General features: G+C 55.0%; 1 protein-coding gene across 2 annotated transcripts in view; it reads left to right on the top strand.

Moving 5' to 3' along the window:
* GALNT2 (polypeptide N-acetylgalactosaminyltransferase 2) overlaps positions 1-20,985 on the top strand; it is a 194,882-nt gene extending 173,897 nt beyond the window's left edge. For both annotated transcript variants that reach the window (XM_086679705.1, XM_086679706.1), the window contains exons 12-16: positions 4,510-4,602; positions 4,928-5,011; positions 7,503-7,629; positions 14,122-14,241; positions 18,536-20,985. In XM_086679705.1, coding sequence (XP_086535831.1) covers positions 4,510-4,602; positions 4,928-5,011; positions 7,503-7,629; positions 14,122-14,241; positions 18,536-18,691 — 580 coding nt within the window. In that variant the 3' untranslated portion in view covers positions 18,692-20,985. The remainder of the gene's footprint in view (positions 1-4,509; positions 4,603-4,927; positions 5,012-7,502; positions 7,630-14,121; positions 14,242-18,535) is intronic.
* Positions 20,986-22,858: the final 1,873 nt, after the last annotated feature.

Genomic DNA, 22,858 nt, shown 5'->3' with positions numbered 1-22,858 from the left:
CATCGTGGGCCTACGGGTGTCTTCTGGGGAATTCTTCCAGATGCTAAAGATAAAACGGCACGCAGGCCCGTGGCCAGCCTGGCTCCAGGGAGCTGGGAGCGGTCAGCCCCACATCTGAATAGCTAAGTAAGACGGCAGCCACTGATAAATGCTGCAAAAAGGATCAGAGAAGGATCACCAGTGGTCACATGGTTGAGCGGGAGCGGACTGGACACGGAGGGACCCTCTGCGCCCTCGTTTCAGACCCAGAGGTGGGAGGGAGGGGCTCTGGGCTCCTGGGGGACAGCGCTCCCTGCAGGACGAGCAGTCCTCGGCGCTGAGATCGGTGTCTGCCACCAGGTGGGCCCGGAGCCTAGGGAATAAGGGGACAGTAGACAGGGTGGGAGAGCTCGACCAGCCCCAGCCAAGCACCCTGTAGGTGGGGGGAAACTCGGGATGATGTTTGGATGCCGGTGGGGGGGAGTTACCGTAGGCACCTGACTTTTGAGCAGGTATCTGACTTCTCTGTTTTAAGCTTTAGCGAGGTGTTCATGGCCTCTGGGCAGAGAGTGGCGAGGAGATGACATCAGGAGGAACCGATGGCAGGGGCGGGGGCCCAGGCAGAGAGAAGGTGGCGGGGACGGGGCTGTGGCTGTGACAGCGGAGCGCCGACAGGCAGCGATTACGGTGGCCTGGCTGTGGCCGGAGACCGGCAGCCGGGAATTATGAGCGAGCCCCAGGCCTGCGGTCAGCTTTGCCAACCCGGTGCCCCCACCGAACCCGGAGAGCTGGAGAGAGAGCAGAAGTGAGCCCGGGAGAACAAACAGCCTCTCTCTGGTCCACTGTTTTACAGCTTAGATTCCAAGTGCAGGTTGCACACCACACACGTTATTATTACCCGGAAGTGAAAATTATTTCAGCAGAAGTGAAAATGTCAGCACGGAGGGTCTGAGTTCTGGGAGCCTCCAGCGAGGCCAAGTATCAAATAAAACTTCCGGCCAGATTACCCTCTTTCAACAGTACGTCCTTTCCCGAATGCCGTCTGACGTCATTTCTGCTCTTTACCAGAAACGGAAGTATTTCTTCTACAGCGAGCTCCACAAAATAAACAGTGAGGGGTTTGTTCTTTCCCGGGGACAACATGAGATTCCTCCCAAAAGCCTCTCGTGTGGACATATTAAAACCCTTGGTCGCTACCAGCACAAGATATTTGTTAACATACACAGAACATTGCTTTACGCAGTGTCGTTTTTAAGCTGTTTAGAAGGGAAACTTCTTCACCGTAACTTATGGCCCCTGAGAAGTCTGCGCACCAGAGGCCCGGACAAAAGACTGACCCAGGCCCCCAGAGATCTGCTGGCCTTCGGCGCATCTCCGCGGCCCTCTGCCTCAGCTGACTCATCTAAAAGATAAGGGGGCCGAATTAGATGGTTTCTGAGGTCCCTTTCCAGTTCCGCGTTCTCTCTGGTTTCCTCTGATATGCGGCATCAAGTGTGTAAGTATTTCACCATTAACAATTGGGACTTCACGACAAGAGCTAACACGTATGTGGCGATTGGTGTGTGTCGGGCTGTTTCTCAGTACTTTACCAACATTAGCTTACGTCATTCTCCTAAAACCTTATGAACGAAGTACTCTGATTGGTTCCCGCTTCAGGGATAAGGGAAGCTGAGGCGGCGGAAGCGTCATCCCTCCGGCCAAGTTCACACAACCGGAAAGCACTTGGGCCAGGTTGCCACTCGGGGAGCCGGGCTCCGGACTCCACGGCCTTACCACATACCGATCTTTTTATCTAGATGCTAAAAGAGGCGATAGAACAACACGCAGAGGATGATCTCATTTATGTAGGTTAGTTTGTCAGCGAGTGAGTGAGTGAGGAATGAATGAATGAATGAATGAATGAGTGAGTGAATGAATGGAGCAAGTAGCCCCAGTGGGATCCTGCCTTGTTTTACCCCTCCCGTGTGCACATGTGGGCACTGGCATTTTAGAAAGGGTAAGGCTGTGACCCACCTGCAAATCCTTGCTTCGTGTCTCTGGTTGTGGCAGCCACATCCCTCAAGACCAGTTGAGAGTGGGCCAGTTGGGCGACGTCGCGGCGTGTCCAGTTTGCTTCCTGCAGGCCCCTCAAGAGACTGTAGAGTGTTGTGTGCGTGCTGGAGTGTATGTGTGAATTAGAATTTACCCGGAGGCCAGAGATGGCCCCAGTCAGAAGAGCAGCCTGGCGGTGGGGCACATCCCTTAGAGAGGGGTATTGGGTTTTAGGTTTCGAGTTAATGGCGAGACTTCACCAATGCGATTGAAATGAAATACAGGAAACCCAGCGGTGTAAACTTACTTTCTTACCGGACTGTTTTCTGTTATTCCCACCGTGCAGTAGAACTGGCCCGTGTGACTCACACCTTCTTTTGCTGCCTGCTTTCTGAGAGAGCTACCCTGTCTGCGCTGAGCGTAGGGGTGGGCAGAGAGGAAGCAAAGGCAAGGAAAACCCGGATAAATCAAAGTGGACCCTTCTGGGTGCCGCTGTATCCATAGCACCAAGAAGACTGGCGTATAATAGGTACTGAATAAATATTTGAATGAATGGAAACTGGGGCGGAGTAAGCACGTGAAGCTTATTGGTTGAGTCTTACCTATGGATCTTTCTCTATTCAGCAGACAGAAGGATGTTGCTTTGCGTTTAGGGATTGCGAAATGGGTTAATGACTTAGGTGATTCAAAACCACTGTGTGATTGGAATTCAGAAAACCTTGGAAGCGTTCGGGGCTGAAAGGGACCTAGGAGATGCTTGAATCTAACCGTTTCATCCAACTGATGAGCAATCCCGGTCCCAGAGGACTGACGTCACACAGCCTGTTGGAGATTGACTGGGTGTTAAGTTGAGGCATGGGCCACTTAGTAAGACTCCGAATCCCAGTAAGCATATTTAATGGCTCTTCTGAGAAATAATACTTACGATCCCGCATCCCGGGCACTTCAGATCTTTAAATGCTCGTTGTCGAACGTCTTTCTTACAGAGGGAAAATAAACAATATCGCCAATTTCATTAACAAAGATGCTAGTCTTCTAATGTGGTAGGTCCATCTCTCCAGCCCCCTCCCCTCCCCCTCCCTTCCCTGCACGCACATATCTATCGCGCACTGTTCCCTAGCCTGTTTTCTCTCCACCCAACAGCCAGTCAAGGGCGTCATTCCACGGCAGCATGTAAGAAGCGCACCAGTATTTTCAGTGGCTGCAGAGAAGTCCATTTATTTGATCACTTCCCTGTCGATGGTCGTATGGCTTCTAATTTTTTTCGCCATTATAAACAATGCTGAAGTGAGCGTATTTTCACATGTGTGTTTTCCTTCCTAGTCGATAAATTTCCACAAGGTAGGTTGTAGAAGCGGGAACTTGCCAGGTCAGAGGACAGCCATGTTATTTTGTATTGTCTGTCTAGTAGATGGCATTTGGAACAGTTCATCTTCTATCTCAGGAAGGGAAAAAGGGGCTCTGCATCACTTTAGGTGAAAGATATATGCCCCGCATAGAAATGATCTTCATAATTGTAGCTCACATCATTTGAAAGCCTCCCTACTTAAAAAGAGACCTTTTTGGTAGAGAAAAGGAATTCTTTTCGAAGGTGAACGCTGCCTCCCTAATAATTTACTGTGGAAGAACATAATGTGTTCTGTACGGATTCTTAAGGAGGGGTGAGTCTACTTTGGTACCGAGTCCAGGACTTGGGAGCAGAGAGGCCCCCTGTATGAATGCTGCTCTATACATGCTTTGCAAAGAATGCCGGCAGGGTCAGATGTGGACGTCCGTGCGCGTGAATCCTTTAACGCAGGCCGTGTGTGCAAAAGTAGCTTGTTCCAGCGGCCTTATTGATCATGCATCATGGTTTTGAGACCGAAGCATGTGGTTTTCCTGCCTTCTAGAAAAGCACGGGGTAGCTGATTAGAGCCCCACGTGTGGGGCGTAAAGCTGCTGTCCCCTTCACGTGACGACTCCTTGTCCAAACAGGACACTCTGTCAGCTCAGGTCTGCAGGCAAAAAAAGTCTTTTTTAATAGGAATTCTTATCTATTTTTAACTTTTGCCCACGGCCGTCTGGTAGGGTGAGAGCCGTGATGAGAAGGGCCGTGGAGGCCGAGGGGTTCTCGGCTGTCCTCCCTGGTGCTTCCTTCCATTCGCACGGGTTGTTGCCGTGACGCTTTGTCCTTCCCGATGGTACAGCCCCAGTCTCTTCTTCCCAGTCCCTGCCTGTGCTGCATTTCTGACTCCGACTTTTGCTCTTTGACAATCCGTTTTCGCGCAATCCGAGAAAGCGAGCTCTGTTTGTTCAGTAAGCACCCGCTGAATGCCAGCTACCCGCAGACACGGGCCTGGGTGCTGAGCGGGGACAGCCCGCTCTCTACGCCGCTGCCCAAGCTGCCGGCCGGCGTCGGAGGACCTTCCTGAGTGGCACTCCGAGCGGACGAGTGCACACAGCGTGACGCTGATGGAAAGGAAGCAGATCACAGCTCAAGGAGATTTGTTTGGTTTCTAGTAACACCCGCCGGGCAGCAGAGGTCTGGATGGACGAATACAAAAACTTCTATTACGCAGCAGTGCCTTCTGCCAGAAACGTCCCTTATGGAAAGTAAGTGTAACTTGCGCCCTCTCGTGCTGCTTTGCTCGGGACCCTTGGGGGTGGGGGGAGCCCCATGGTCAGCCCGCACCCCAAGAACCACACCGCCTCCAGAGTCAAGAACAGGCGCCCGGGGGTCGAAGCAGGGGCCTCTGCTCGGGACCGGGCGAGGGCCTCGGGCAGGCGGGGTGCGGGAGGTGCCCGGGGTCATGGGGACAGGAGCGTGCGGGGTCCAAGGTCCACTGCCGCCTCAGTGCCCTTCTCAGGAGCAGATTTGATGGAGGGAGCCGGTCAGTTCTTCAGATTGGTAAAGGAATCTTGTTTCCCTCTTCTCCAGTATTCAGAGCCGACTGGAGCTTAGGAAGAAGCTTAGCTGCAAGCCTTTCAAATGGTACCTCGAAAACGTCTACCCAGAATTAAGGTAAGCCCCCCGGGGGGACCTGCGGGGGGGGGGGGGGTCTCACTTCACCGGGGCTTAGGAGCAGCAAGTATCGGAGAGGCGGCGAGGCCTCGGAAGGTGAGGAAGTGAAGATTGCACCTCGGACAGGAGGCCAGGAGCTGGACCCCCTCCCCCCACCCCCCAGTGAGAGCTGCGTGTCCTTCCCCCGCAGCTGTCACCAAGCAGCCCTGAGAATGTGCTCCCTGAATGGCGGCCTCCTGCCTCATTCCCTTGCCCTTCTCCGGAGAGGTGGAGACAGTCCCAGGTGTCCCCTCATCTAACTCCTTCCCCGTTGGCAAGGGGGGCAGGGGCTAAGCGGCCGAGGACTGTGCTCTAACCGGCCGTGTAAGCGGCCCGAGGAGCAGCGCCCGCCCCGCCCCCCCCCCCCAGGTGTGTACGCTGTGCCCACCCTGCCCGGCTGCCTCCGTCCGGCCTCCCGGTTCTGGCGCCCCGGGCCTCCCCGTCTTCGCGTGTCTCGCCCCAGTTGGCGAGAGTCGGGAGCTGAGACCCAGCACCGACCCGGGCACAGATCCAAGAATACCTCCGCTCTGCCGCTTGCCATTTGGCCCCTGCTGCCCGGGCACCACCGCCCCCTCCTGTGCAACCGCCGATGGTGGCACCCAGCAGGGGCGCGGGGACCGGGACCCCGCCCACGGCGCCTCCCTCCTCCAGGCTGGTCTCTACCCCACGTAAAATGGGAGTCATGACGCCGGCGTCCTGCTTCCCTCCAGGAGAGCTCATCAGAAGCACTCTTCCGCGCCTTCTGTCCACACCCGGCGTCTCGTTGTAAATTAACGTGAGCCCCGCGTCCCGAGGGAGCACTGATACCCTCATCGGCGGCCGCGCGGGCCTCCGGACTTCGGGATCCATATCCGCTTCATCTTCGTAAAGGGGCTGCCAGACAGCTCTTGGCTTTAATGCGGCACATCCCTTCTTCTGAATATGCCCAGAGCGTTTCACCGCGAGTCCCGTGTCTCCCAGCCCGGGGACCGGGAACGCGACAGCCCCCACCGTGATCTTTTGCACTAACGGCTCCTCCAGAGCCCTTCTCACAGAGACGCGTTGGAGGGTTAGATGATGCGGCTGGGCCTCATCGTGGCTACTCGCGCACATCCCCCCCTGGAACCGTTGCCTCGGCTTTTAAAGCAACGTACGACGTCCTGCCCCCCTCCCCCCGCCCACCCCCAGCCGGAAGAGCGGGCAGAGCGGGATGGTGTCCTCCCTCCGGCCCCCTCTGTGAAGGATGTCTTTCGCTGGGGATTGGGAACGGTGTCGGTCACCAGCGGGAGCCCCCCGGTCGTCGTCTCTCTCTCGCTCTCAGCTCATGCGGGGCCTCCCAGCAGCAGATCGTAGCCCCCCAATGGCACCCACCTCGTATTTGCTGGCCTGGGTCTTAGTGGGTAATGATGCCAGGCAAGAGCGACATCAAATGCGATTTCACCCTGAGGTGACACTGGACCGTGTCCGAAGCATCGCGCACCGTGCCGGCAGGTGACTCCGCTGCCCCGACCCCGCCCTGCACCAGGCAAGGGAGACACCAACTTCGTACTTGTGTTGTGGCCATAGTAATCACTGCCACTTACCGAGTGCTTCCCAAGAGCCCGGCTTACGAGGCAGTATTTTTACATGATAACTTGCAGCTGGCCTGTTCCTCGGGTGCCGTGTGGAAGAGGGGGGTGAGGTGTGGAGAGAGCGGGAGGTCTGAGAGACGACGCAGCTGGTGCAGGGCCCAGGCCAGGTGCAGATGGGGGTCGAATCCCAAGGCGCGTCGTTCCCCCCACCCCCCTGCCATGCCCTGGGTCTGTTTGTGGCAAGGCCACCCGACAAAGCCACTCAGGTTCTCCCCTCTGCCGGGCGAAGGTCAGATCCTAAGTTTTCTGGGAAGTTCAAGCGGCACATGACCACGCTCACTGCTTTTCTTTTACTGTTTTTTTCTTTTTAAATACGTATCTTTTTTTTTTAATTTTTTTTCATGTTTATTTTTGAGAGCACGAGGCGGGGGAGGGGCAGAGAGAGGGGGACAGAGGCTCTGAAGCAGGCTCTGGGCCCACAGCAACGAGCCCAGGGTGGGGCTCTAACTCACGAACTTGTGAGACCGTCAGCTGAGCCGAAGTCCGACACTCAACCCACGGAGCCACCCAGGCGCCCCTCATTAATTGCTTTCCTAAAGAACTTCCAACGGACCCACACCGAAGAATGCAGGAGCTTTTCCTTTCCAGAAACGTTTCCCTGACGTGGAATACAAAGACTCGGCCTCCAACGTGATCTTCAGTCGGGCTTAGAAATCCAGGACGTGGGCGAAACGCTGCCTCGATGAGACTGCCCGCCAGTGGGGGAGGGGCACAGGGCCTAGTGGAGGCCTTCCTCGCGTGGTTCCTGCTGCCTGAGATAAAGTCACCAAGCCGAGGAAGTGGATGGCAGGAGCTGGGGGCTCCCGCGGAATTAAGCAGACGATTCTCCCGTTGCTTTCCAGGGTTCCCGACCACCAGGATATAGCTTTTGGGGCCTTGCAGCAGGGAACCAACTGCCTGGACACTTTGGGACATTTTGCTGATGGTGTCGTCGGAGTTTACGAGTGCCACAATGCAGGGGGGAACCAGGTATGTGCGTGGGGTGGACTTTAGCTCCCGGAGACCCGGAGACAACGGGGAAGGGGCCCTGACGTTACAAGTCCTAGCTGCTGCCTTTCTCCTGTGACCCCAGTTGTCCGTGAGGTAGCTCCTGCCTGTCACCTGCTAGCAGACGGCCACCAGATCGGGTGGGGTGTCCCGGATCAGAGGCGTGGAGCCTGTCAGCAGCCTTGGGCCAGTCTTAATCTCCTCCTCCTCCTCTTCCTCGTCTTCCTGCTGCCTCCGTCCTCCCTGTGATGTGTGCTCATCCCCAGAGCACCTGTTCTGTGTCCCCATCTGTGTCCAGTCTCCGAATGTGCTTGTCAACACCTACCTATGCCCCAGTTAAATGGGTACTTAACCACAGTCCCTGTGGCGGCCGCCAGAGTCATTCCTGGTCCCCCTGCCTGTTAGACAGCAACGGCTTAGATAGAAAAATTAATAATTACTAGCTTCGGTCTGACACACATACACACACACACACACACACGCAACTTTTCCAGGAAGCGTAAAACCCCACCACCTTCTATCCTCACTGAAAATGAGACCAAGAAGGCTTGATGGGCCTAACCGTGGCCTACGTGTTCCAGAAGACAACGGTCTAGAAAGCCATTTTGTAATGAGATAATAATAGGTATTTGGGAAACCATGGGCTTTGTACGCAAAAAAGGTTGGGCAATGCTAAGTACTCTTACCTCCTTGAAAATATGCCAAGCTCTCAGAGGGCCTGCAGTTTAAATGGGGTGAGGCAGGGGTCGGGAGGCAGTTTAACTCGGTGTATACAGGTTTATTGATCCCAGAGCCTTCTTTAAAAAGGATTATTTTTTTTTTAATATATGAAATTTATTGTCAAATTGGTTTCCATACAACACCCAGTGCTCATCCCAAAAGGTGCCCTCCTCAATACCCATCACCCACCCTCCCCTCCCTCCCACCCCCCTAAAAAGGATTATTTTTAAAAGAGGGCCCCTCCTCCCATGTACAGCTGGTGGCTCCAGACCCCACCCCCAGGGAGTATCTAGGCAGACTGCGATCCCCAAATGCTCCCTTCACTTGGTGATGGCATCTTAGCAGATGCTTGGAATGGTCCGGACACCCTAAATCAGACAAGAGGCGGGGAGCCAGCTTCAGGCGGCAGCCAGGGCCGGCCCAGCACCTGCGTGCCGCCCCCACCGCCCCCCGCCCGGGCTCCCAGGGTCTCCCCTCTGTCCCCAGAGCCTCTGTCCTATGGACAGGCAGTGAGCTTTGCGTGAGCGCCCAGCCAGCCTCTGGGTGCAGCTGGATTTACCGATTTCAAGTATTTCAGCCTGTGATATGTGGGTCCCCCAAATGTGAGGGGTCAGCTGGAAGGAAGACCCGTAAAGAGGGAAGGAAGGAGAGGAGGAGGGAGGACACAAGTCGGGCAGTTTGTTGGTTGGAGACAGGAGGTGGGGGGGGGGGGGGGCGGGGAGGCACTGTTCCTGCCTTTCAGTCCGAGGCAGTGAAATTAAATGTGATCCCACCTCTTGCTGGGGACCGCATGGCCTCTGTGACATACTCAGCCTCACACAACAGGGGATGAGACAGGGTCACGTGGCATTGCTGTCATCCTTGTCCCGGCCCAGGTCTGACTGCGGGAGGCCGTGCAGGGATGGCTCCCTCTACGCTGAGCAGTAGAGGTTCGGGGCTGCGGTGGGAGGCGGGTGGGGTGTGAGCACGGGGACAGGCGGGGGTTTTATCTGCTTCTGTCCAAAGCCATGATGAAACTGCTGGAAGTTTGCCTTCAAGTTATTTACCGTCCCTGTTGTTAGACGTTTTATAATTCTGCCTTGGCTTCACCCCCCCCCCAATTCATTCCTGGGGTTTCCCTCTGTCACATTTGCAATGTTCTGATGATCCAGTGAAAGTTAAAGGGCTCAGTCCTTTATATTTTAGCAGCTCTCCTGGGCAATGAGAAGTCTTACTCTGTAGAACGTCTGAAAGTAATTTTTTTAATGTTTCTTTACTTATTTTGAGAGAGAGAGAGAGCATAATCAGGGAAGAGAGAGAATCCCAAGCAGGCTCCGCACCATCAACACAGAGCCCGACACGGGTCTCGAACTCACGGACAGTGAGATCATGACCTGAGCCGAAATCCAGTCGGGGGCCTAGCCTACTGAGCCAGCCGGGTGCCCCTCTGTAGGGCATTCTAAAAGTAAGTGTGCCGGCCGGCCGTGAAGGATTTCCCGTCACCGCCCACCCTGCCCTCAGCGTCTCAGGCACCAGCTTCTGTCCCGGGCTCTGTGCTTGGCTCTCAACCACTCAGTGGCCCATGTGATCACCCCCACCAGTGACGGCTGGTGGCTGTGGCTCTGGATCCCAGATCCTGCCTGCATGTTGGTATCTCAGCCCACGAACACTCCTCTGGCTTGCCCCGGACATTCTCGGTTTACACCTGTTTCTCCCCATGAAATTTTTCTTTGCTCCCCCTCTCAGTGTCCGAGGTGTCCTGGTTATAGTCCCCTGATGTCTAGGCATCGGAGCTCACTGGTGGCGAGCTGCTGTCAGGGCACCGTCTTCGGGGGAGGAAGTAGTTGGGGACAGTGGAGGAGGCCACCCAGACACGGCTGCTGCCAGCTGTGCACACAGGCGACAGTGCTGTGGCCCAGCCCCGACCTTGGCCTGTCCCAGAGCCTGCGCAAAGCAGACCCCGGTGCCGTGCCTGGGGCTGTCGTGACAAACACACGTGACGGCCTGTGCGGAGCCAATCCGTTCCCACTCTTCTTTCCCCTTTCCTGTTGTGAGACCATTGCTGTTCTCGCACAGGGTGACTTCTCCTCCCTTTCAGCAGATATTTGCGGGGGACCCACTGTGCCAGGTGCTGCCCCCTCAGGGGTCATAGACGGGAGGACACAGCCCCGCCTCTTCAGGGAGCAGGTTTCCACTCGCTCTGAGCACTCCTCCTATGGTTTTGTGCTGGAATAGCCCCGAAAGCTTTTAAGAAATACGGACGCCAGGTCCCATGCCCAGAAAGCCTTGGATTTCACTTGGCCTGGGGCCGCAGAGCACTGGGGCTTTCGAAAGCTCCTGAGGCTGGTGATTCTAAAGGAGCAGCTGCACAGTGAAGAGTTTCCTCGAGGGAGAGGCCACAACACTGAGGGACCGGGAGGCAGTATGACGACGTGGTGTACTTTCACCCACACACCTGGGAACACCTTCCTCCATGGACCGGCCTGAGGCCCAGAGAGAGCCGCCTTCTAGATCAGCGCCGTCCAGCTGTGCTTTGTAAAGTGAGGACGGTGTTCTAGTCCGCCCCATCCAGTGCGGTTCTCCCCGACCACTTGCAGCGACAGAGCACTCAGAACGTAGCTAATGCGACCGAGGGTGTGAGGCATTTGCTCCGTTTAACTGAACCGAGGCTGGGCGCCTGGGTGGCTCAGTCCCTTAAGCGTCCCACTCCGGCTCAGGTCACGATCTCGTGGTTCGTGGGTTCGAGCCCCGCGTTGGGCTCTATGCTGACAGCCCACAGCCTGGAGCCTGCTTGGGATTCTGTGTCTCCCTCTCTCTCTGCCCTCCCCCCCCCTTTCACTCTGTGTGTGTGTGTGTGTGTGTGTGTGTGTGTGTGAGTGAGTCTCAAAAATAAAGGATTAAAAAAATTTCTTTTTCCCACCGTACTGGGGAGTGTGGTTCTGGAAGGCAGAGCTCACGCCTGCCGCTTGCAGAGAACCCGACTCGTAAACCCGCCACGAGTGAGCCCCATCTGATCTGACGGAAAGTGATGCTTTCTTGAGCAGTGTACCACATGGGTGAAAACTGAGGATAGATAACATTCCCTCACTGAAAATAGGGTCCCGTGCTCTGGAAGAGTAACGTTTGTTATGTGGTTTCTGGCTGAGCCCCAGCAGACACACAGGAAATGGGAACATTAATGGCCGGGCTTTTTTAAGAGGAGCGGCTCAAAAAAGCGTTCCTTAAATATTTATGAACTTTATTTGACAAATCCAGATCATTGAAATGCAACACAGAAGAACAAAGTGGCAACTAGCTGTGTTGTTTGCACAGCTGAATTAGTTTTTCTGAAATTCAGCCTAAAGTCGGCTTTAAAATAATTAAGCGCACAGTGGCAAGAAGCTTGTAGAAACATTGAGACGTGAGCTTTAACTGGGTATCTGTTTGCAGCCCTTCCAGCGGCTTTTGACACCTGCTTCCCGGAACCATCTAAAATCTTAGCCCGGAGCTGGGGGGGGGGGGGGGGGGTGTCTCGGTGCCATTGTTTCACACAAGCCTCGCTGGACACGTGATGAAAGACCGCATGCACGTCCTCCTTCTCGGGGGCCTTTGTGCCGTGAATGACGCCCTCAAGTGCCGGTGACGTTGGGCACCTGTTGGCACTTGAGAAGCACCGACCGTTGAGTGACGGCATCGTGGAAGGTTGCAGTCGCCCCTCAGAGGCGGCACGTGGCCCTTCCCAGAGGGCGCTCTGCAGAGCTCACTGCCAAGAGCCGCTGGTGGGGACAGGTGGGGACAGGGCTCCGAGCTCCCGAGTCTGAGAGTCGCAAAGGAAAGCAGCCCGGGCGGTCTCTTCTATCCTCGGACTTTCAGAGCCTTTAAGAGACTTCTTTCCGAATTTGCGGAGGGAAACATGGCCCAAACTCACCATTTCCCAAATGTACTTGACCTGGAACTAACTTCATAGAATTCCTCATGGAGCACACTTTGAGAAACACTAGTTAAAAGGTGAGGACGTTGAAGCCGAGGGGAGTGAGGGCACTGGCCCGAGTCGGCCTCCCTGTTAGGAGCGAGGCAGCCGGAGAACAGGCTAAGGGCTTTTCCAGTCCCTGCAGGGGCTGCCTGTCTGGGGCCCACCATTTGTCCCAGGGTGACCTAGGTATTGAATAGTGAGGCTTCTTTAAAAGGTCATTTATTCCCTGGGTGCCTGGGTGGCTCAATCAGTTAAGCGTCTGACTCTTGACTTTGGCTTGTATCAGGGTCTCATGCTTCGTGAGTTTGAGCCGCACATTGGACTCTGCACTGACTGCACAGAGCCTGCTTGAGATATTCATTCTCTCTCTCTCTCTCTCGATAAATACACTTTAGAAAAATGATAATTTATTCCCTCTCTCATCTCCGTCCCCTTAGAAGAAAAGGAAAATAATTTCTCCAAAGCACTTAATAGCGCCTAAGTGTCCGTGGTACATTCATGTGTGTGTTACGTGTTCTCCCCGCTGGAGAGCCAGCCCCACGAGGGCGGGGCCCTGCCTGTCTGTTCACCGCCCTGGGCCCGGCCCTGCGAGAGCACCTGGGTCGCTGCAGGGCGCAGTGGGGTCATTGCGAGGACGGCTGTATCGTGGCAGCTTTCCCGGGCACGCAGCAGAAATGACGCCACGGGTAGTCTGTCCCGATAGAATTCTGCGCCGGGAGACGCCTTGCTGCTTCTGGATCCCGAGCGCTCATTTGGGTGCTTACCCCTTCGAAAGGGTCCCGTCCTAGAGCGGAGGTCAGAAGCCACCTTCCTCCTGTCCCACCCGCTGCCCTGCCGGGAGCCTTCTGCCCGTGGCCACACTCCCACTTCTTCCCCATTCTCTGGCTTCCTGCCGTTTGAGACAGTCTTATCGAGCACTCAGAATAACTACTTGTGCTGTGTGTGTGTGTGTGTGTGTGTGTGTGTGTGTGTGTGTGTGTAAATACATAGGCCCAGCCGCAGGGATCTCAGACCTTCCTGAGCATTAAATCACCCACCGCCCAGTAGTGAGGCTACACGCTGTACGTTTTGCCTAAATTGGCCCTGTGTAATTTATAATTTTCACACGTTACAATCCACATCCGTAAAGGCTGTTTCCAGACCACGCCTGCAGGGGGCGCAGAGCCTTCCCAAAAACGACGTGGGTGGAAGAGTTGGCCCTGCACCGTCCGTCTTGTGGGAACCATGCACGAGCCACGGTGTCTCCAGCTCGCATTTAAGGGTAGAAGATGAGCGCGGTGCTCTGATTTGCGTCTGGGGCTGACATAGTTTTTTTTTTGTTTTGTTTTGTTTTTATATATTTTTTTTCAACGTTTATTTATTTTTGGGACAGAGAGAGACAGAGCACGAACGGGGGAGGAGCAGAGAGAGAGGGAGACACAGAATCGGAAACAGGCTCCAGGCTCTGAGCCATCAGCCCAGAGCCCGACGCGGGGCTCGAACTCACGGACCGCGAGATCGTGACCTGGCTGAAGTCGGACGCTTAACCGACTGCGCCACCCAGGCGTGGGGCTGACATAGTTAATACTGCTTATCTTGGTTCCTGGCGTTCTCGGAGCCCTGCTGCCACGACGGTCTGCAAAAACCTTGGTGCTGCGCCGGGAGGCACCCCCGGACACCCCCAGCTGCAGCCCCGCCCTTAGGCGGAAAGTCGCGTGTGGGCCATGCGTTGGCCCGGGGGGCTCCACATCCCGGCTCCGCAGCGTGACCCTTTCCCTTTGGGGGCCCCGTCCCCTCGCGGGCCCGCGCGGGGCCCGCCCCTGACCTGCAGTTTTGCGTTCCAGGAATGGGCCCTGACGAAGGAGAAGTCGGTGAAACACATGGACTTGTGCCTGACGGTGGTGGACCGGACGCCGGGCTCGGTCATAAAGCTGCAGGGCTGCCGGGAAAACGACAGCAGACAGGTAGGGTGCGCGTGCCCCTCGGCCTGGCCTCCCGGTGCCTCCTCCGTGGCCTCGACGGCAGCGCGTACGCCGTGATTGTTGCCGTGCCAGCTGCCCCACCGGACTCCAGCTCCCGCGATCTGCCCGCCGTCCCCCTACACTGCTGGGCAGCCCCCCGTGTGTGGCCGGCTGTCCGCGAATCCCGTGCTGGGCAAACGTGGGATCGTCGTGTCTCTGCAGGGCGCGGGGTGCGAGTGCCGCGAAGGCTCCTCGGTCTCCGTGGGCACCGGCTCTGGATGGCGTGCTTTCTCTCCTCTGCCCCCTGTGGGCCGCTCTGCCATGAGTGCCCCGTCCTGGGTTATGGTTCCCCGTAACTTCTTGACCGATCTGTTTCGTGATTGTATGCTCGGCTCCTCCGAAGGTCTGTGAACGCCTTGCCTTCTCTAGCCTGGGCACGGTGGTAGGGGCAGGTCATTTCCTCCCCTCCGTGCTGTGCAAGGGAAGCAGGGCTGGTGGTCCCCTGTCCAGAAGCTTCTCTGTAGCAGCTGCTCGTTTGTGGGCACCCTGAAAGTATCTGGTGACGTCAGTGAGCACCAAGGAGATACGGACGGTGGTGGCTGTGGAATTGTAGGTCTGAGTGCTGGACGTGATGACCGCAATCCCGTAACTTTCTGCCTCGTCAGACCCCCCTGCATGTGGGGGCACAGGACCTCGGGCCCAGGAGTGGAAGGGTCGGCCGGAAGCGCAGGGCGGGCCGAGCAGGCATGCAGGGGTGACGTGCGTGCGTGCGTGCGGGCAGAGGGAGCGTGGCCCGGGCTCAGAGCCCGCTGAGAAGTTAGTGAAACACTGAGCCACAAGTAAGTGCAAGGAAAGGAAGGGAGGTTCATAACAACATCACCAAAGGGGGGGGGGTGGCTTTCATTCTGTTGCATTTTGGGGTGCTGACAAACCCTCAGCCCCGAAGGAAAGACCTGTGCAGACACACCTGTATTTCTTTCTTAAGCCAGTGGTCTGGCATTGCTTATTTCTCATGTTAATCTCATTCTCTCCATGCCACTGGATATTTTAAAGAAAACGTACGTTCTTATTTGTTAAATATCTTTGTTTTTTAAACTTACAAAAATGCTACGTAAGTTCAAGTGGATGAAACCTTATACGCACACTCTCTCAAGTGTATACGTGTGTGTGTGTGTGTGTGTGTGTATATATATATATATACACACACGTGTATATGTATATATACACACACACACATATATACATGTATGTACATATATGTGTATGTATTTTTCCAAACAGTTTAGAATGTTTTTGCCTTTGAAGCTGGTTTTCTCTGACATACTCCCAGGGGGTAACATGGAGACATGCCCTTTCTTGACTGGGGTGATGGCTAGTGTCAGAAATAGAAACGTAGCCGCAAAAGGACCTTCCAACATGCCAACGTGTGGAGCGGGCCTGCCTTCATACAGTCCCTTCTTCTCAGGTAGATGGGTGTAGGGAAACGGAGGCACAGAGCCAGGAGCCTGAGTGGGCTTCTAGTTCAACACCGGCTTCACAAAAGGGGAGGCTGAGACCCGCATCTTCTCTCCAGGGTCCCCTGGGAGGACCGAGGCCAAAACCAGGTCCCTTGCTTAGATCCCGTTGTCGGAGAAACGCTTGCCTCTGGCCGCCGCTGGCCTGACCGCTGGGTGTCCCCGCATTCTCTACTCAGCGGAATCCCTGGTTTAGCAGCGGGTGCCTCCCCCGCACGGCTGTCTGCCCACAGTCTGCCGTCCTCAAATGTTCATCTGTGTTGACGGCACGGTTTCAGGAGTGCACGGTACCCCTAGTCCGCGAGCGCGACCGCCCAACGGGGAGGCCCCTGTCCCCTGGACCCGGGCCGCCCACAGTCCTGCTGGTTGGGCATCGATGCACCCAGGATTCCATGATGCCCCCCGCTCAGGCTGCAGCCACGCTACCATGGAGTGTCACGGGGCAGGGGCGCCCATGGAGGCACAAAGAAGGGACAAACTGATGATTTTATCTGGTCACCAAACCTCCTAAAAGAACAGAACAAAACAGACGCGTAACCTCTGGAGGAGCTACTTTAGCGGGAGCTGGTCTTATCTCAGGAGTTGACAGGTGATCCTGCTGTAGTCCCAGGTCTTAGGAAGTGTCACTGACCCCCCGAGAGGCTCACACCAGGAGATGGAAAATTGTTGCAGACTCTTCTGGCTTTGTGGCACGTGGAAATATGGGGGCTGTTTCAGGAGAGCCTCAATGCCCCAGAAATCTGACCCGTGAGCCCGGGCGGAGGGCGCTGCCTTCCAGAGACACAGCTGGGGTTGGGTTATTTTTTTTTTTTTTTCAACGTTTTTTTATTTTTGGGACAGAGAGAGACAGAGCACGAACGAGGGAGGAGCAGAGAGAGAGGGAGACACAGAATCGGAAACAGGCTCCAGGCTCTGAGCCATCAGCCCAGAGCCCGATGCAGGGCTCGAACTCACGGACCGCGAGATCGTGACCTGGCTGAAGTCGGACGCTTAACCGACTGCGCCACCCAGGCGCCCCTGGGTTATTTTTTTAAAGACCTTCCGTTTAGCTGATGTTCTGACACATGACAGGCAGAGCCCCTCCAGAGAAGGAAATCAGATTCCATTCATTCCGTGTCCTTTGTCAAACCCGATTCTTGGCCACTCAGAGTGACACGGGGATGTGGGCAGGGCGTACACACTTCCCATGACAGTGGAGGAAACCTGCGCGAGGAATGACTGACGGCCAGGGAGCCAGAAAGGAGGAGATGACAGGCAGGTAGCCGTGACCTCCCCCGTGTTCATCTGATCACGCTGAATTTCACTGTTGGCAAAAACTCCAGGTTAGCGGGCCGTTCGAATGTGTATCCCAGGGTCCCTGTGCAGAAGGTCGGTTCCCAGGGAGCTGGGCTCCCCTCCGCCTCTTCTTGCCTCCTTCCCCACCTCGTTCATTTGCCATTTGAGACGAGGCTTCTCAGCTAAATTTATCTTGAAGCCGCACCGTCCTGCCAGTTGGACCATTTGGTTTCCAGGCACGTCCGTGTGCTCGTGTTGTGTGTGCATTTGCAGAGTCAGAGGGGAAAGGGAGGCAGGAGGAAGAAAATTCAATTCCACGGTGTCAAAAGGATTTGCAGAAATACTTACGGAAAGGAGCTTTAGCGCACACAGTGTAAAAAATTAATTAGAATCACAGACTATGTTAATGAAGGGAGAGCTTTGGGGAGAAAAAAGTGTGATACTTTTTTTTTTTTAAAGAACAAACATTGGAGATTTCTACATGGGGGTAAACAGCAGGGTGGGGGGGGGCTCAGATTTCCTGCCTTTCCTTCCCTTTCCTTTAGGCTGTGGGCTTTGTCTCCTGACTTGGTTGGTTGGTTGGTTGGTTGATGAGTTGATTGATTGGTGAGTTGATTGACTGGATGATTGAGTTTGGTTAGCTGGTGGGTTGAGGTTGACGGGTTGGTGGCTGGGTTTGGTTTTGGTAGGGGGGAGGGTGCGCACGCTTGAGTAAGAAGACGTTCTGCCCTGTGCTCTCCAAGTGCCCCGTTTGGAACTCGGTTGTGCCAGGCAGAGCACTGGGAGACTCTAGTGTGGCTGAGGCAAGTTTCTCACACACACGGCCCCCAAGGAGCCCACAGACTAGTAGAGAAAACGGACAGTCCAGAAACAGGTTCCTCAACGTGACATTCTGGCCACTCAAGCATCTCTTTCCCTCTCGCTGCACCTGACACAGTTCCTCTGGCTCAGCCGAGCAGGAGGGCCTACGTGAGAGTGTGGAGGTGCCCAGGCCATGCCCTCTGGGCAGGGCTGCCTTCCAGTAACCAGGGGCACGATTGGGGTCCCCTCTGACCTGGCTCAGCTTCCTGGGGCTCCTTCCTTGAGGCGAAGGATCATCAGATGAGGCCTTCTTGGGGACGAATGCAGAGTCCCTACATCAAGTCCTTGTAATGACTGAGGATAGCAGGTGCCCAGGCGCTGGTGCTCGGACAAGGGCACAGCCACGGGAGGGAGAGGGCAGGACAGGAGAAGCAGTCCCCGGCAGCCTGGAAAAGGAGGCTTTGAGTTGCAGACCGAGGCGGAGAGCGGAGGTTTCTTTCCTGGGCGCTTCACAGCACCTGGGGCTGCTTTGTGGGGGGCCCGTTGGTAACTCCCATCCATCGTGATCAGAGACCACACCCCCCCCCCCCAAAAAAGATACTTGGTTCTTTGGGTTTTTAATGTAGCCAGAAGACGCCGCCAAAAGGATCTGTTTCGTGCCGTTCCATTCGCGCCCTTACTGTAAGGCATTCTCCTGTCTTCTGCAGAAGTGGGAACAGATCGAGGGCAACTCCAAGCTGCGGCACGTGGGCAGCAACCTGTGCCTGGACAGCCGCACGGCCAAGAACGGGGGCCTGAGCGTGGAGGTGTGCAGCCCGGCCCTGTCCCAGCAGTGGAAGTTCACGCTCAACCTGCAGCAGTAGGAGAGCCGGGGAGGCCGCGCCGGCCTGTCTCCTACACCGTCGGGCTGAGTTTGGTGATCACGTTATTGATTATGTTTCTTGAACTTTCCGCGAAACTATATACCTCAGTATTCCATCACGGTCTGAAAGTCGGAGAACTTCTGCGAGGCGCGGGGCCTGGGCGGACACGGAAGAGGCCAGGAGAGAGCAACGGCTCTCCTCCCCTCACAGGAGACAGCCGGGCCCCCTTTCCGAGGCCACGGCCCCCCCGGTGCCCCCCCCACCCCCCGGTTTCGGCCGGGGAAGCCCCGGACGACCCCCCAGGGACGGCGGAGAAGCGGCCCAAACGCGTACGAGTTGGGGGCAGGGAGGGTGGAAGGGGTGTCGTTGCTACGTCACCACGAGGAGAACTCTCTCGAAATCTCCATGTTTGATCCCATTGAAATCACGTCGGGTTTCCACAGCAGCAAACCACGTCGCTTTGCAGGTTTACGTCGTAGTCCCCTGTCCCCACTCCTCTATTCCCAGCTGTCTTCCCAGCACAGACCCCCCCCTCTTCCACATGATGTACTTGCTGTATCTGAGTATGAACTTTTCTACAGTGGGACACTAAATATAAGTATATAGAACGAACGTACGGTCAGTTCCCTATGGTTTCTGTAGGTTGTTCTCATCTTGTAAATTCTCCACAGAGCAGTTCACAGCCAGAAGGAAGAGGGACGGGGCTCTCCCGGAGGGAGGAGGTGGTCTCCTTTGCCCCCTGGAGCATCCTCATGAGCAGGTGCCATGGGGGCCGCTGGGTGGGGGGGCTGCCCTACACAGGGCGCCTCTGTTGCCTTCAGCCCGGAAGTCACCGCCAAATGTTGGGATCCACATTTTGTGCCCTCGGTATCTGTAAACGTGGATGGGTTACTTATTTTAGCAGACGTTGCTTTGGGTCTTTTTAAATTCCAATTTCTTTTCTCTTAGGGAAAAAAAAACAAAAACAAAAACAGACAAAAAAAAAAAAAAAAAACACCCCTTCCCACGGCCCTCAGTAGGTGATGGCAAGAAGCTGTCAGAGACCAGCACCGGACTCATCGGGAGAGTCTGGGCAAGCTGGCAAGGCTGGCCACGGTCCCTGGGCTCTGGAATCTGGCCTGCCCTTACTGTCCCTCCCGGGCCCAGGTGACTGCTGTCGGTCATGGGCGTTCGGTCGACCGTTAGGAAAGGTACAAACCGAAAGACGCCTGATCCGTTGACACGGAGGGCATGGAACACGAGGCTTGTGCTTTAGGAAGCAGCTGTCGGTATAAACCACAAGACCGGAACTAAAGCTACTACAGGAAGAGGCACCCGGCAATGTCCCCGCAGAGTCCTCCTTGCCTTTGCGGCGGCCCCGCACGCAGGGACAGAGTGGCTCCTTGGTCACTGTCGCGGCCACTGCCTCCCTCTCCCCTCTCCTGCCTGCTGCCCACACCCGGGCCCGGTCTCAAAGAGGCCGGCCACCCACAAGCTGCGGCACCGTGGGGCGTGCATCAGAAATTCACCTCCTCGGGCCCCTTTGGGCAGAGACTGGGAGGTCACAGAGTGAGAAGCATCCCCAGAAGATTCCGCTGGGTTGACGCTCTGCAAAGTGCCACTCTCTTCCCTGCCTGTTCCTCTAGGAAAGGGGATCTTCCTGGTCTTTTGTTCTCCACTGCACAAGCCCTGCGCGTGTTTGCTCCGGGACGCTGGGCTCGGGCGTAGAGGCATGGCCAGGTGACTGTCCTGTGTCTTCCTTTCTGGCCCCCTGCCAAGCACCCAGAGGTGCTTTCAGCGGGCAGGGAGGCCCTAGCCGGCTCGACACGGCACACCTGTGTCCTCAGAGGCTGGTCTCGACTCCAGGTGGGCCCCTGGGGAGAGCGTCGGGTACCCGCGCGAGGCTGTGGGACGCAGGCGGGGCGGGAACCAGTGTCTACAGGTGAGCTATGTTTACATGACACAGTGTGCCAAAGTGACTTACTGTGGTTGCGTTATTTTTTTAGTCATCGGGACGATCCCACCCTCTCCCGTTTTTACAAGTACGGATTCTTTTCCTAAGAGCCCTTTGAGCAAAGCGTGGCAAAGTGAGTCGTCTTCTCTGTGGTGGTCTTTTCTTACGTCCTCATAAACGCTAAAAACGATGGTATCTGTGAGTATGTTTTGCAAACTCAAAATATAGTTTGGTAAATTTTTTTTCCAGTTGATTTTTAAAAAGAACTGCTGTACAGAGCTTGTACTTTGTCCATTTTATAGATGGAAACCATCCTCGAAAATTGTTTAACTTAAATAAAGAGAAGATACTTTATAGATAACGCTCTGTGCTGGTGGCTAACGTCATTCCCGGGCTTTACAGGATGGAGGGGACTAGTGTGGGAGGACCAGGAAGACGGTCTGTCTGCTTTGGGGACCCCGCTCAGTGACCATTTCCTATCACACTTCTAAAACACATTCACTTTTTACTGCTGCGCCCTCGCGGGGTTTATTCTTATTTGTAATAATTACTGTTACTGTTATTGTTTGTGGAACGTTCCCGATGTGCCTGCCAGGCCCTGAGCCGTGCCCCGGAACATACTCGGAACATACTCTCGTCGCTCACAGTAGCCTGTGAGACAGAGTGATGGGCTGCCTCTTGTAGCTGGTCAGAGAGGCTGCTGCTGGAAGCCCTTAACCTCCTCAAGGTCAAGGGCTATAACCTGCTCAAGGTCATGCCACTTCTAAGTGCTCACCTGGAGTCTGCCCTGGGTACTTAGAGCCTGCATGCCAAACCGAACTGGGGTGGAGGCAGGGGGCAAATATTTTCACAGCTTCTTAGCATTTAAATTTTTTTTAATGTTTATTTATTTTACAGAGAGAGAGGGAGAGAGAGAGACAGAGTAGTGTAAGCCGAGACGGGGCAGAGAGAGAGGGAGACACGGAATCCGAAGCAGGCTCCAGGCTCTGAACTTGACAGCACAGAACCTGACGCAGGGCTCGAACCCATGAACTGTGAGATCATGACCTGAGCCGAAGTCTGGCACTTAACCAACTGAGCCACCCAGGCACCCCAGCTTCTATAGTATCTTAAATCTATATACCTGCTTACCATTTTCCTGGGGCTCTTCAATGCCATCTGAGGCTGGCTGAGGTCCTTTCCCTTCTGTCTTTTAACATAGCTACCGTTGGGGTACCCAGGGAGCTCAGCCAGTTAAGCGTTCAACTTTGGCTCAGGTCATGATCTCACGATTTGTGGGTTCGGGCCCCCAGGTCGGGCTCTGTGCTGACAGCTCAGAGCCTGGAGCCTGCTTCGGATTCTGTGTCTCCCTCTCTCGGTCTCAAAGATTAAAACATTAAAAAATTAAAAAAATAAATTATAAAAGTAAACATTAAAAATTGTTTTTAATAAAGTGAAATACCTACCTTTGAAAAACCCCACCGGCATGTCAAGAAAACACTGAAATGACTGATTTTTTGTTGAGCAATTTGGATTGCGATCGGGGTGTGGGGAGTCACTGAAAAGGCTGGACAGATGAGTCTTTTTAATGTTCCGGAAGCCACATTTCTGCATCCCCTTTCTCCATTATTCGAGACAACCAAAAACTTGGTTCTCCTGCCATCTTTTAAAAAGAGCTCTTAGCATAATTGTGCAGTATCCCTCAGAGTCCTTTAGGAATGGTGGGGTTGGGGGCGAGGGTCTTGCTTTGACATCAGGGAAAAGCTTATTCGTTATTTGTTGAGAAACTATGTTGTCCTGATAGTCCCGAAGACGTAGGAGGGGAGGAAACATTAAATGCTAGGAAAGAGGACAGCGTGCTCTGTAGCCTCTGTTTGGGGTCGTTGCAGAGACCGAGACTGGGTAGTCCAGCCAGCTGTGCCCTCTGGAATGTTCTGGAAGAAGTTTGGGCTGGTCCAAGGGGAGGGGAGCTCTATGAGCTCTGGACTGGAGCAAGAGGACCAGATCTGCAACATTTTTTATAATCAAGTATGTGACTTGACCCAGCTATTTGATTCTGCAGTAATCACATTGAAAGAATATACATATATATTCAGCCAGGGGGCGCCTGGGTGGTTCAGTCCGTTGAGCATCCGACTTCAGATCCTCTGTCCCCCTCTCTCTGCCCCTTCCCCACTTGTACTCGCTCAAAAATAAATAAACCTTAAAAAAACATCAGCCAACAAAATAAAATCTTTTATGCTCTCTCCCGTCTA

Source organism: Puma concolor, chromosome D2 (genome assembly GCF_028749965.1).
Source record: "Puma concolor isolate L17-30 chromosome D2, mPumCon1.1.hap2, whole genome shotgun sequence".
Classification (NCBI taxonomy): domain Eukaryota; kingdom Metazoa; phylum Chordata; class Mammalia; order Carnivora; family Felidae; genus Puma; species Puma concolor.
The sequence above is the reverse complement of the archived record's forward strand: the minus strand, read 5'-3'. Positions and strand labels throughout refer to the sequence as shown.